General features: G+C 37.6%; 1 protein-coding gene across 1 annotated transcript in view; it reads left to right on the forward strand.

Moving 5' to 3' along the window:
- Nucleotides 1–12,787, forward strand: part of AGMO (alkylglycerol monooxygenase) — a gene marked incomplete at its 3' end in the record, with an annotated part of 185,552 nt that overhangs the window by 66,713 nt on the left and 106,052 nt on the right. Inside the window, exon 4 of the mRNA XM_080364297.1 lies at nt 8,979–9,082. Within this exon, the coding sequence (XP_080220423.1) occupies nt 8,979–9,082 (104 nt within the window). The remainder of the gene's footprint in view (nt 1–8,978; nt 9,083–12,787) is intronic.

Here is a 12,787-nt window from a genome sequence, read left to right on the forward strand (position 1 = left end):
TGAAGAACCAAATAAATGAATGCAGGAATTCAACCTACAAAGTAAAAGTTACGTCAAGGGGCCATGGATATTTCCTCTGAAAAAGTATGTTTATACCTTTGAGTTGGAGGACTTTAATTCATTCCAGTTCATCTTTTTTTGTTTCTATTTTTTATGTGTGTGTGTGTGTGTTTGTTCTTTGTTTTGTGTGTATTTCCCTACCATTCTTTGAATCTATTGTTCTGAGGGGCAAAAAGTAAGATTGATGTGGCTGAGTTAGTATCAGTTATTGTTTTCTTCCTAATATCCTGCAGCTTTATGTTGCTTTAACGTATGCACATTGAGAGTTTTGAACATTGTGGGAAAAGGTTTCACTGGCATCCATTCTTGCCATTAAAGTACTTCCCATCTGAATATTGCCTGCCAAAGTATGTGGTATCCTGCAGAGCAGGAGGATGAGGACATAGATTGCAATGAAGCTGAACAGTTTGCACTTCCTAACAGTGACACCAGACATCAATCTTTTGTAGAGACAGCCCAGAATACGGGAGAGTAGGAACTCTCACCCTCATCCCCCCACCAGAAAAACAAAAGGAGAATTATCTTCTCTTTTTTCCATTTCATTCCAGCAATTTCCTTCTAAGAGCCTCCAAGATGAATACATTCTCAAATTGCATAAGCTGATGTTTCAGTGGCTGAGACGCTTTTGGAGAAGGAAAATAGAAAAAGAAAAAGGAAAAGAATTGAAGTAAAAAAAAGAAAAAAAAAAAAAAGTAGGCACTCTGAAGTAACTTAAAAAAAAAAACCCCAAAACAAAATCATCTATCTCAGTTCTCTTTATCATCAAGCTAAGGTGTAGAGTGCTAATTTGGTCACAGTTAATGTGTTTCACACATTTCTACCACAGTTTGACACCAGGTTATATTATACAGGTTGGCAAATGCTCAGAACTAAAGATTGCCAGTTCTGTAGTCAGCCATATTTGGAGAAGCTCAAGTCAAGTCTGCAGCTTGTATAAAATGGCACAGATCTATAGGAGTCACTTTGCAGCAGCTGCTGAGGATCTTCTCCTTTACACAGAAATTTGTTGCAGGTTTTTATTTTAATATATAAATCTGATTTCACCAACAGGATGATTTATAGGTGTGCGATTAATGAGCCATATGTTCCTCTTTGTGGTAAAAAAGGTATAGAAAGAGGTAAGTGCTGCAAAAAATTGCTACATCAATGACCTGCAGAGGTTAACGTATACTGTGCCACTCAGTCAAGAGGTTGTGAGGGTATAAGGTGGATAAACCTTGTGATAACCAGTAGGAACCCTCACTGAAGAAAGGATAATTGAAGAACTTGGGCCAAATATGGGACTTAAGCTGTTAAGTGCTTTACAGGGCTTGAGACTGGCTTCATAAGCAGCATTTGGTGCTATAATTTAGTTATCCTTGAAACTGTCATGGCACCAAGTTATATTTTTGTACAAATCAGAGTTATTTTCAAAATCTTAGAGCTAAAGAATCTCATTTCAAAGCTAGAAGAAATGGAAAATAGTGTGCCCGAATCAAGCCTTATAAACGTATGAAAGAGACAAGTAATTGTGTAATAGCTGCTGCCGTTGTGGTTCCTCATGATCCACAGACTCAGATCTTTGCTACAGAGATCATCCACAGCTCAGGCAAACAGAACTTTAACCACCTGTGGAGCTGCTCCAGACAACTAAGAACTTGAACAATTGGCTTCAGGAAGCTGTGAGAAGCAGGTTGGTTGGGAAAGTTGGTATAGCAGAATTTGTGTGAGAGACTTGCTGTATACTGAAAGATGTGCCAAATATTCCACTGTTTTCAGAGTTTACTTATATACACATTGCTAAAACTTCATTCCTTCTGTGTGTTTCTTCATCTTTTGAATTTGTCTTTGTGGCAGTGTCCAAATCCAACAATTGCATGCTAAAATCACTTTGGATCATTTATCTTCTCAGTATCTTTCCCTGCAAAGGAATGCGTATTCATTTTCTATTAAACTGTGAGTGAAGTCAGAGATTGATACACTTTGAATTAATTTCTGAATCCTTACTTAATAAACTTTATTCCTTTGTGGTTTTCATGTGTTGAGAGAGACTGTTCAATTCCTAACAACTGTGTGAAAACCTCACAGGCCATTGGTTAGGACTATCCTAATGTAATTAACTGAAACTATTACTCTTGTTTACGTTGTTATAACTAGATTGCATAAAGTTTGATCCATGAAGATTTGCTTCCAAAGGAGCTACTCCTACTAGAAGAGGCTGAGTCTTGGGGAACACTGTGGCTTTTTTTGACCTCCCCATTGGTACCCTATGCTTATGAGGAAGCCAAAAAATAACATAGGACATGTATGGGTTGAGAGGACCACTATTTTTGATGTGGCCAAGCTCTGCTTTCCTAACTCTATGATATCTTAAATATTTTACAGATTCAGAAGTGTATCTGGATATAATTCACAGTTCCCTGGATTCTTGCTAAGAAGGGATGTGATCTGGCCTGTTGTTTGTTCTGGGTAGCATATGTAATGCTTTGGCTTGTCTTGATTCTTCCCACGTTTCCCTAGATCATTCTACATCTTAAGTTTTGCAGATTTTATTGTGGATTTTTTTGTGTGGGAGCCGTTTTGTGTTTTCAACTGGTATGGCAGCAGATCAAGCAGAAGGTTTTGGCTCGTGCACAGATTCTGGAGGCAGGTTTTGTAGAAAATTTTCTCCAGTTGTTGGCTTGTGAGCCATGGGAGCATATACCATGTATTACTTGATTATAAGTTAGCCACTCACTAAGTATTTTGCTGACTGCATACAGTAACTTAGAATAGGGCTGAAAAACAGAAATAATACTGAATAAAGCACAGAAGCAGCACATCTCGCATCAAAGAAGTGTCTCATAGTAGCATTATTTCTCATTTGAGATTGGCAGTGTCATGCTGCGTGATTGCCTGTCCCAGAATTACCTGGGTACTGCAATATGTTTAATTGCAAGATGACCAAAGAGAACTAGATGGTGCTGAGGCTGAAGAGGTGCTTCTGAGTTGTTCCACTTCTCCTGACAAACAAACTCTGGGAGCAAAGGCTAGCAGATTCTGTTTTATTCTCTTTTTTCCTGTTATTCTAAACCGCAGTGGAACAGCTACTTTCTAAATGCTGAGAACTGGTCTGTGTCAGGTACATGCACAGATAGGTGCTTCTCAATAAAAATGTGCAGAAGAAGAAATTTAAGAAGATTACTCAAAGCTATATAGTGAATCAAGTCTAATTCAACACTTGAACTCAGATCTCATTACAGCTAGTCTTTTGATTTAGATGTGTGATCATTTTGAGAATACAATGTAAGAATAATGTGTTTTATTAACAAAATAAAACCAAAACCCACAAACAAACCAAAAACCCCATATATTTCCCTGTATACACGCTTCTTTGTGTGTGGTATATAATACAGTCTTCCAGATAAATTCCTTGGATCTAGTCCCGTTCTCATTAAACCCATGCAGCCCTATGCTTACACTAATGTAACTGAAGAAATAATTTGTTCCTATAAGAATTATATTTCTAATAAGAAGGAAGCAGAGGCTTTTGGCAAATAACCCATCTTGCAGCTCTTATTGAACAACACTAAAACAAAAAACATAAAGCAAAGGTGGATCAGAAGAGGGACTACACCACAACAGACTAAGCAAGGGAGTCATATACAGATCGTATCTACTTCTGTTGTGGAGATAATCACTAACCTGTGTAGGTAGATTTCTGTTTTCATGTGAAGTGGAATGGATTCTATGGCAACTTCCCAATTTTAATGAAGGCATCCACTCTAGGTCCCAAAATACAGGGGTTTTTAGCCAGCTTTTATTAAAAAAATCTGGTTATTGTCCCTCCTAGTAACAAAGCTTAAGTGGTGCTCTGTCTCAGTGGTTGTTCATCCAGTGCAAATGTAGAACACAAGAGGGAATGAGACTCTTTGAAAAAGCCCTGCACGAGGAGAGAGTTATTCAAACATTTTCTAAGCATCAACAGAACAGATCAATTAGAACAAGGCAGGAAGGCAGTATGTAGTGAAGCTGTTGTTGTTTTGTGAATTAGAAAAGCTAATAGATTACTGGAGCATTTATTTAAATACTATGTGTTCTTCTCTGTTTTATCTTTGTAAGGATGGTTGAAATGCATAGAAAAGGAATGACTGGAAGATTCACCTTCCAGGGCAGTTTTCTTTCCTCAGCTGCCTGGGGTTTCTGCTGATTCTGACTAGAGAGAAGTAGACCGATGATTGCTTTTCTATTGCTTGTAGGCAAATGCAGCACCAGGCACCTGCCCTTGGAGCGTTGCAGGTTACAGCTGCTCTAGGAATCAGAAGTTTCCAGGCTGGGGTCAGCAGGGGCCACACCATGGCTGAGGAGTTTCTTGCCACATGCTTGACTTTGTGGATTTCATGGTAGTGTGGTAATCCATGCCACAGTAAATGTAATTTTGCTATCTTCTAAGTTTCTAGCTAGTTAAATTGTAGCTCAGTTTCTCACTGAATACTGAAGGTATCTAAGTTTGTATAATAAGAGAAGGCAAGTATAGTCAAACTGAAGGTTTTGTTTAAATTTAAGTAGATGCTGAGGGGAATCTTTTGCCTGTTCTCTTAGCTACAGTCAGCGTTGGCTGAACGAGAATGGAAACTTTACATGACTCATCATATGGACGTATTTCTAAACATCTGTACTTTTTTTCCACTTTACTTTAGACACAGGTTTTATGAATCTGTGCACAAAGAAATTACCCTCTTTTAATTAAAGAATTATAAAATATTTTTATTCACCAGAGATTAACCAAATCTTTACCATGTCACTGATTTCAAAGATTGTGTAAAGTGGTTCTTTTCATTGACATCACTCCTTGAAATGACTACAGGTGGTTTTGGCATATGTATTTTCTTCTGTTAGTAATCAAAATGTCTTGGGCTGTGCAAATCACTGAAAGCTGCAGAAATGAACAACAACCAAGTCTGTCATTTTGAACACTCTGCATTATGTATTCCTAAAGAGAAATCTTGTGTGCACAATGACCCATTTCTACTACCACACAAGAAATACCTCAAAAGTAGGGAAATATGGCCCAGGCATTGCATCTGTCTTTGGGTATCATAGAAAGGAATTTGATTAGTGCCAAAAACTGAATTTGAAATAGAAAAAAAATAAGGTTAAATAGAAATATTGGTTGCCATACCAATATGGTTGTGATGGTATGTGAAACATTATATTTTATGTATTAATTAGGAGGAGGATGGAGGGAAGAAATGGAGAAGAAGGATAACATCGTTAATCTTTCTTCCTTTTGGAAAAGTCAGAAAATAAGATAAAGGGACCGCTGCAAAAAGCCTGGCTCCAGCTTCGTGGTAACTGTTGCTTCATTGGTGCTGCAAAGCTACTATTAAGTATCCCAAAGCCTCCTGTTCTCCAGGCCACTTCCCTCAGCTTCTCATTTTCCTTTTACTATCAGGAGAATTCATATATTGGACCAATGCTAAAAAAAGACAAATCTTCATTTTCTATTAGAATTAGTGTTAGGATACAAATATCTCAACTGCTTGGGGCCCACTGATTTTAACAACTGCAGGTCTGACTCTGGGATCACTTAATAGGGGCTTAAAAGAGCTAGAGTGGAAACTGAGGCCCCATCCATCATCCAGCAGTTCCTGTGTAGCGCCAATTTTCTTTCCTTCCTCACCTAGCTACATGGCATCATTCATTCTCTTTTCAGATTAGTGCTGATTCCTTTGGAGTTTGTATTGGGTGAAGGAAGAAAATATTCATTAATTGTGTACAATGGTAACAATAGTGTATTAAACTACGATTAACTCCAGTAGCAATATATAAGTCTGTTCTTCCCCAGATGTGACTGGCTCATAAGGTGTCCACCCGTTAAGAGGAACCTGCGATAAGCCACACCAGGAAAGGAGGCCTTTACTGTGCTGCCTATAACTTTCCTCATAAATACACAAACAGGAATTGCTGCCTTTATCTTCTGTTAGAGATAGTTCTTCATAACAGCAGAAGATGCAAATTTCCAAGACACAACTGAGTGCTCAGGAAGTTAAAGCTGGTCCAGCTGTGAGCAAGAGGTTGGACTTGGGACTTCCTGCAGTTCTCTCCAGTTTGAATTATCCCGTGATTCTACAATGTTCGCTCTTCTGAATCAAAAATAATATTTTTGTGCATATGTGTGTTGCAGTTAATGTATTTTTTTAAAATTGTGTTTATTAATCTGATTTAGAAAACATCGAAAATTCCTTTAAAGAGTTGTCTGGGTGACTTCTCCAATTCCATCACCTAATTTTTTCCTGTGACTTCATGGGAGAATTTGACTGAAGAGATCTGCAAAATGGAATAACACTTCTTGTTTTCCACAAAGATTTAAAAAAATAAAAATGAAACCCAGCTCTTCTATAGCCACATACATTTTGGTTTCTGTCACGGGTAGTCAGTGAACAGTCAGCTGTTTTCCTTGAAGAGTGCTTGGTCTGTTCTTTACATTTGTGAGATGTCGTCTAGGTGTTATGACTGTAATATTTTTACATTACTAATCATTACAGACTGAGTTTTGGGGTGATCTATTTTACATTTATTCGTTATGTTATTCTTCAAATAAAAAGTTATTGATGACCAGTTTCTTCAGATAAATTTTTGAGACAAAAATTATTTCCGATCATCAACTCTGCCTATTTTGCTAAGAAATTTGTTATACATAGTCTGTGCCATTGATGTCAGCAAGAATAGGATTAAGGAGCGGGATTTAATTCACTTAGCTGTAACAGAAGAAGTCAGAAATAGCTTTAGCAGTTAAATTACTTGTGGCAGAATTGCTTGTTTATGTCCCTAATATTCCTGTAGGATATTTTTGAATGATAGATCATTTAAACTGACTCGCACATCTGAAAGATTAACATTTTACCAGTATTCAGTCAGCTCATTCCATATTCTTCTTAGTGTAAGAGGCTGTTTAACTGAAAAATGAATGCTAATAAAATGCCTTTTTAGTAATTCATTTTGAAAACCATTTGACCTTAACTACAATGAAAGTAGACTGTAAAAATCATCATAGATTCTCTTCCTTGAACTTTTCACAATGCTGAAAAATGACGGGGGGAAAGAAGCAAGATCCAGTTACTGTACCCTGTTTGTACAGCTGTACTTCATTGAGTGGAGGCTTGTGTTACACACAGTTTGTGATAGGAAGTAAATGCTTTTAAAACAACTAAGGAGACAGGTCTTTAACCTCCACCTTTTCAGATGCTTTGTTCACTCATTTAGCTTCTGTTGAGGTCTTGGGAAACATTTCAAATACAAATTATTTTTGAGTATTTAAGCTCACCTGAATAATTCATCTCCTACTGAGCTTATTAGACAGAGATGCATTAAGATATTGTTGGTTTTGTGGGGTTTTTTTGAGAGAGATCACTAATTCTTGATATAATGAACACTCATTCCTTCAGGAACAAATGTGTTTAAGAAGGAAGGATTCTCATATTGACTGTTAAGTGTTTTATGATAGTTTAAATTACAGTTTTAATTCAGCAAATGTAAGAATTTTCAAGGACTTAGAGGACATTGAAAAATTATGTGATCAGGTAAATTACCAAATTGTCAAAATTCATTAGATTAGGTTCTCAGTTTCTAGGATGCGAGACTGTTACCTCCTCTTACAAGACTATAGAGTCCACTGAAATGGTCAAGATGCCGTGAAATTCATTAAGATAATATTTTGGCATTATTTTGTATTGCAAGCAAATGTTAATCATCAGTCCTAAGCTATTTGATATAAGCTTGGCATCAGGTAATTTCAGGACTTTAAATAGATGTTATAAGATCATTCTGTGAATGCAATTCTAATATCTGCCAAAGGCACTTCTCTAATTGCTCTGCTGAAACAAGTCAGTGGCAGTATGGGAGTATGCAGCTGATGAAGAGCCAGGTAACTTCTAATTTCTGTAATCAACTGAGGTTCTGAGTATGCCTCATCCCTTGAAATACATGTGACCATAAATTTAGGTTTATGCTAAATAGGCATTATTTGGGCTTCATTAACCACCCACTTTCTCATTTTGCTATGATTAAGGTAATCCTCATAGCTATATGTCTCATGACCGTGAACATTTCTACCTTAACCTTGCACTTAAGACTGTCCCGATATCAATATGCAATGCAGAGGGGCCACTCAGATCTACACTTAATGAGAAGATGCGTTGAAACACAATCAGGATTTTGAAGTATTCTTCTTCACTGCGGTACATTAGAGATTTCATGCCTTCAGAGGACATGGCTAACAGTGGTTTTGCCCTTATTCCGGTTACTTTTTTTGAACTGTAACACAATAGAGCCACTGCTCTCCTTTGGCTGGGCCCAGAGTTCCCAGCAAGCAACCATTTGTTTTTCCATTTGTCACTAGTGGGCAGGCAGTGGCTGTTTTGTGGTCTGTGGTACAAATGTGCTTGAGGATTTACGTGTTCCAGAAAACTGTAAGCAAAACATCAGACATCAGCTGAGTTGTTTAAATTTGAAGAGTAAGATTTTTGGAACATTTTGTGTCCCCTTCTAGTCTTGAAATATAGTTTTAGTAAACAAATGGAGGCATGAAAGCATCCTCAGTCCTTGTCCCTCTGAAGCATCTAACAGGGCTCTGGCTGACTCCTGTCATCAGGACTCAGCTCAGGCTTTGTGGCTGTTTAACTCCCATCTCACACATTCTTCTGCTCTTCCAGGAATGATTTTGATTCCTGCCACAGCTTCACCTTCCTTAGCATGAAAGTTACACTGACTATGTCCACTTATTAACTCAGTCTACCCAAAATCAGCTCTGACTATTAGGTTTTATTACCTGCTATGCTATGGTAAAATAACAAAGTGTAAGTTGAGGGATTAGTTGCTTTTAGCTTAAGAAAAAAGGCCTTGGGTAACGTTGTTTTGTTGTGTCATACATACCTCATTAGAAATTATGTGTTTTGCAGAGGTTAATATACTGTGGGCAGCGCACCAAGTACATCATAGTTCTGAAGATTACAACTTATTCACAGCCTTGAGACAATCTGTACTGCAGAAATACACCTCCTGGGTAAGTTGCACAAGATTTGACAAACAATATCAACAAGATTTAGCAATGGTGAAAACTTAGTGTTTACTTCCATTTGAAGAAATAGATACAATTTTTTTAAGATGTTTTACACGGAAAGTGCAGAAGTTCAAACTGAAGAATCTGAGAATCATAAGCTTTAAGAATACATCCATTAATGTTTTTACAGCAAACTTGAAAAGAGGTACAGTAGTTAAGCTTAAGAAGGCTAATAATAGTTGTGCATTTATATTTCTATAACATATTCAGTAAAATGGGACAATTCTTTTCATTTGGTTATTTATGCATTTATACAGGAAAAGATCAGAGTATAACATAACCACACTATAATACCTCTGTATAACTGAAAGGAGCAGGGAGAGAAACCGTTACTGAAGATTGCTTTGGACATGCACATGTATTTATTTGTCTCTGCTCACTTGTGTCATGTATCAGTACTCCAGTAAAGACAGTATGCCACTATTTTTACCTACTGTTATTTCAGATATAATTTATTTTAAATGGTGACCTGTGTACACATGCAATATAAGTTGAGTACTCATTTATGAATTTAAAAATGCATATTTCCAAATACATTCATAAATGTGATGTGCTATTCAGTATTAAGTTTTGGGCCTGGGGTAGCTACTGATTTCCTCAGTTGCTCTCTCATGTTCTTGTTTGACTCTGTTTTTTAATTCAGGTTGTAGTGGTAGTGAATTAAAGTGCTACACTGGAAATAAAAATTTAGTAGTTCTTCTGGAAATGGTGAAAGAGATACTATCAGTTTTGCTTCTTAAAGTCTTCTCTGTAAAGTCTTGTTACTTTTTTTATTCAGAAAATAATAATCTAATGTTAGGAGTGCCTCAAATTTAAATGGCCATAATGACCAATAGCGGAAGGGATGCATCTCTGTCACGACTCTGCTTCCTGTGTAAATACTGCCATGTTAAAGATTTAACCTTTGCACATTTACCCATTGGGACCATATGTGCAAATGCTTAACAAAAACAATAATTCAAAAGAGACAAAAAGCCTGTGTGTACACATGGGTGTGTGTGAGCCCTTCGTCTGCCTGCGTAGTTTTGAGGATGATACCTCAGAGAGCAAAAAATATTCAGGAAGGCCAAGATGTCTGGCCACCTTAGATTCTGAAGCCCATTGTCAGGACAACACTGCTATCACTTAGCAAATAATATATGTATATTTTAAACTAGTATGCTTTGAGCAAAGGGAAGGAAACCTGGGTATCCGTAAAACTTTTGTGTGTAGTGTTTTTTTCCACCAAATATTTGGTACTAGCCAAAACAGTTGATTAACATAAATATTGGTTTACCTTGCCCTGGAACTTTTGAGAAGTGTGCCAGTTTTATTTCTTCAAAGCTTTTCTGTACATAAACACAATTCTTGTTAGTTCTTATTGCACTGCCCTTTTTTTGGACTGCCAAACTTGTTCAGAACCTTATGGATCCATCTGCCTCGAAGCTGAAATTCAGTGAAGCCTTCAGTTAATCTCAATGATCTGTTGCTGAGTGTGTGCTCTTGAATGCAGTCAGACAGGCAGTTTTGTGGAGGCTGTGAGAGTGTTGTGGTGGATGATGTGGGATTGTGGGACTGTTCTTCTGCCAGCTTGTATGTGTTTCAAATTAAATGTTATAAGATAAATAAATCAGCATATTAATCTGTGTGGGTTGTGCTTGAGCTGATTGAAAAGATGTGAAATAGAAGAGCAAAACATGCTTGAAGTACAGTCAGTGGTGTGAGATTTACTCCTGAACTTGGAACCAAATGCACATTGCATCATGTTGTTTGAACACACAGTCTTTCTGTTACTCTCAGGGGCGAGGGAGGCATAGGGAGGCAGACCTACTACTGTTAAGACTGAGAGATGGTTTTCAAGCCCATTTTTGGAAAAAGATGTGGAAAAAAATATATATTCATTTTAAGAAGAAATCAGCGAGCTAATGCTATGTAAATTTTTGCTTCTGAGGAAACACTTATTTGAAGTATAATTGTGAAAGGAGAGATCTGCACATGCACCTTGAAAAGCTATGATTTAATTCTTTGAGTACCAGTTCTCAGCTTTTCTCCGAGAGTAAGATTTAATTGCAAATATTAGTTTCATAATAAATTGATAGCTTTAGACTATACGTTTAGATAAAGGGTTGAATTATTCCTTGTTGGTTTAAAAGCCGTGAAAAAAATCTGTATACAAATCTGGGAAGGGAATAGGTAACACTACTTTTCAGCAGAGAATCGCAAAGTTCACTTTTTATCTATTGAGGAGTCTGATAGCTCTGGGATCTGTAAGGGATTTTTTTTATCCTAACCTTTAACTCCTGCAGCATCCTCACAGAGTATAGCCCATGGGAACCAGCTATGTGCAGCTGCCCCGGGGCTCCTCTATGAGCTGCCAGTAGGAGCTGCCACTTCGGCAGGTGGTCTTGGAGACCCAGTGTGGAAACAAAGGGTGCAGCACTCATCTCTCCTGCTAAACCTCAGGGATTTCAACATTTTTCCCTTTCTGCAGAGGAAGCATTTATAAGCTTTTACTTACACACAAGAGGGAGAAAGGTAGTGCGTGCCCATACCGGCGAGCGTGCAGCAGACGCAGACCCTGCAAAATGGGCAATACCTGAGGTGTGAAGGCGCTCAGCTGCGGTGCAGCAGCCCCAGGTATGAGTTGCTCTCCATCCCCTCAACGAGTGCCTTTCTCATCAGGTTATCAGTTATCACCTCTCTCTGTCAATCCCTGTTGCTGAATCCATAAGTGGGAAAAGCTCTGTGAGTGTGATAAATGTTTTTCTGCAGTTGTGGCCAGAAATTCCATCTTGGAGCCAGGAAAGCTCTTCCTCTACACGTTAGTGAAAGCTAGGAGATTTTCTTGAAATGCTTTGGTTTGGTGAATTGTCATTTCCAGTGATAAACTGTTTAATGATTTTTTTTTTTTTTAATCTTATTTTTCAGTGGAACTATAAATGTGAGAAACCAAATCATTCATATAGGAGAGATTATCATTCCTCCCTATGAGTTCTGCTTTTGTAAATGATCTTTTAAAGGCTTCCTGTGCAAAATAAAACTTGCATTGCAGGGAAACATGAAGTAGTTAGGAAAGCATTCTCCTTTGTCCATCTCAAATTTACCTGTAGATGTATATAAAATTTCCCTCATCTCACCACGTAGCAGGGAAATCCTAGTACTCATTGTGAGAAGTAGGTTAGAAAATAAATATGAAGATGATCCTTCCTTCCCCTCTGAGTCATCTGTGAATGCCACCAAATTGCCTCTGATACTTTTAGGGAAAAAGCATATCGTTTTAAACCCTGCTTTCAATCCTAGAACCACTTCCATGAACAAAAACCCCATCTGTTTTGTCTTCCCTTTCCCTTTCCCTTTCCTTCTTTCCCTGCTCTTATCATGCCATTAGATAAGTACAATCAATAATGAGAGAAAACTGCAGTAGCTTTACTTAAATCTGGCCACGTATCTGCTCCTTCGTTGGCTTCTTTGTAAGATAACCTTTGAGAAAAACGATGTCAGCCTTCTGTCTGTTTTTGGACAAATATCTCTAAGTCTCTCTCTCTCTCTTTTTTTTTTTCTTTTTTTTTTTTTTTGTGTAGCTCCCCTACTTTTATAATTAAATATTAAGGGGATGCAGGTTAGGGGAAGAAGGAAAAGGAACTCAGAAAAGAGATTGACTCCAATGCA

This window comes from Nesoenas mayeri (assembly GCF_963082525.1).
Source record: "Nesoenas mayeri genome assembly, chromosome: 2".
NCBI lineage: Eukaryota > Metazoa > Chordata > Aves > Columbiformes > Columbidae > Nesoenas > Nesoenas mayeri.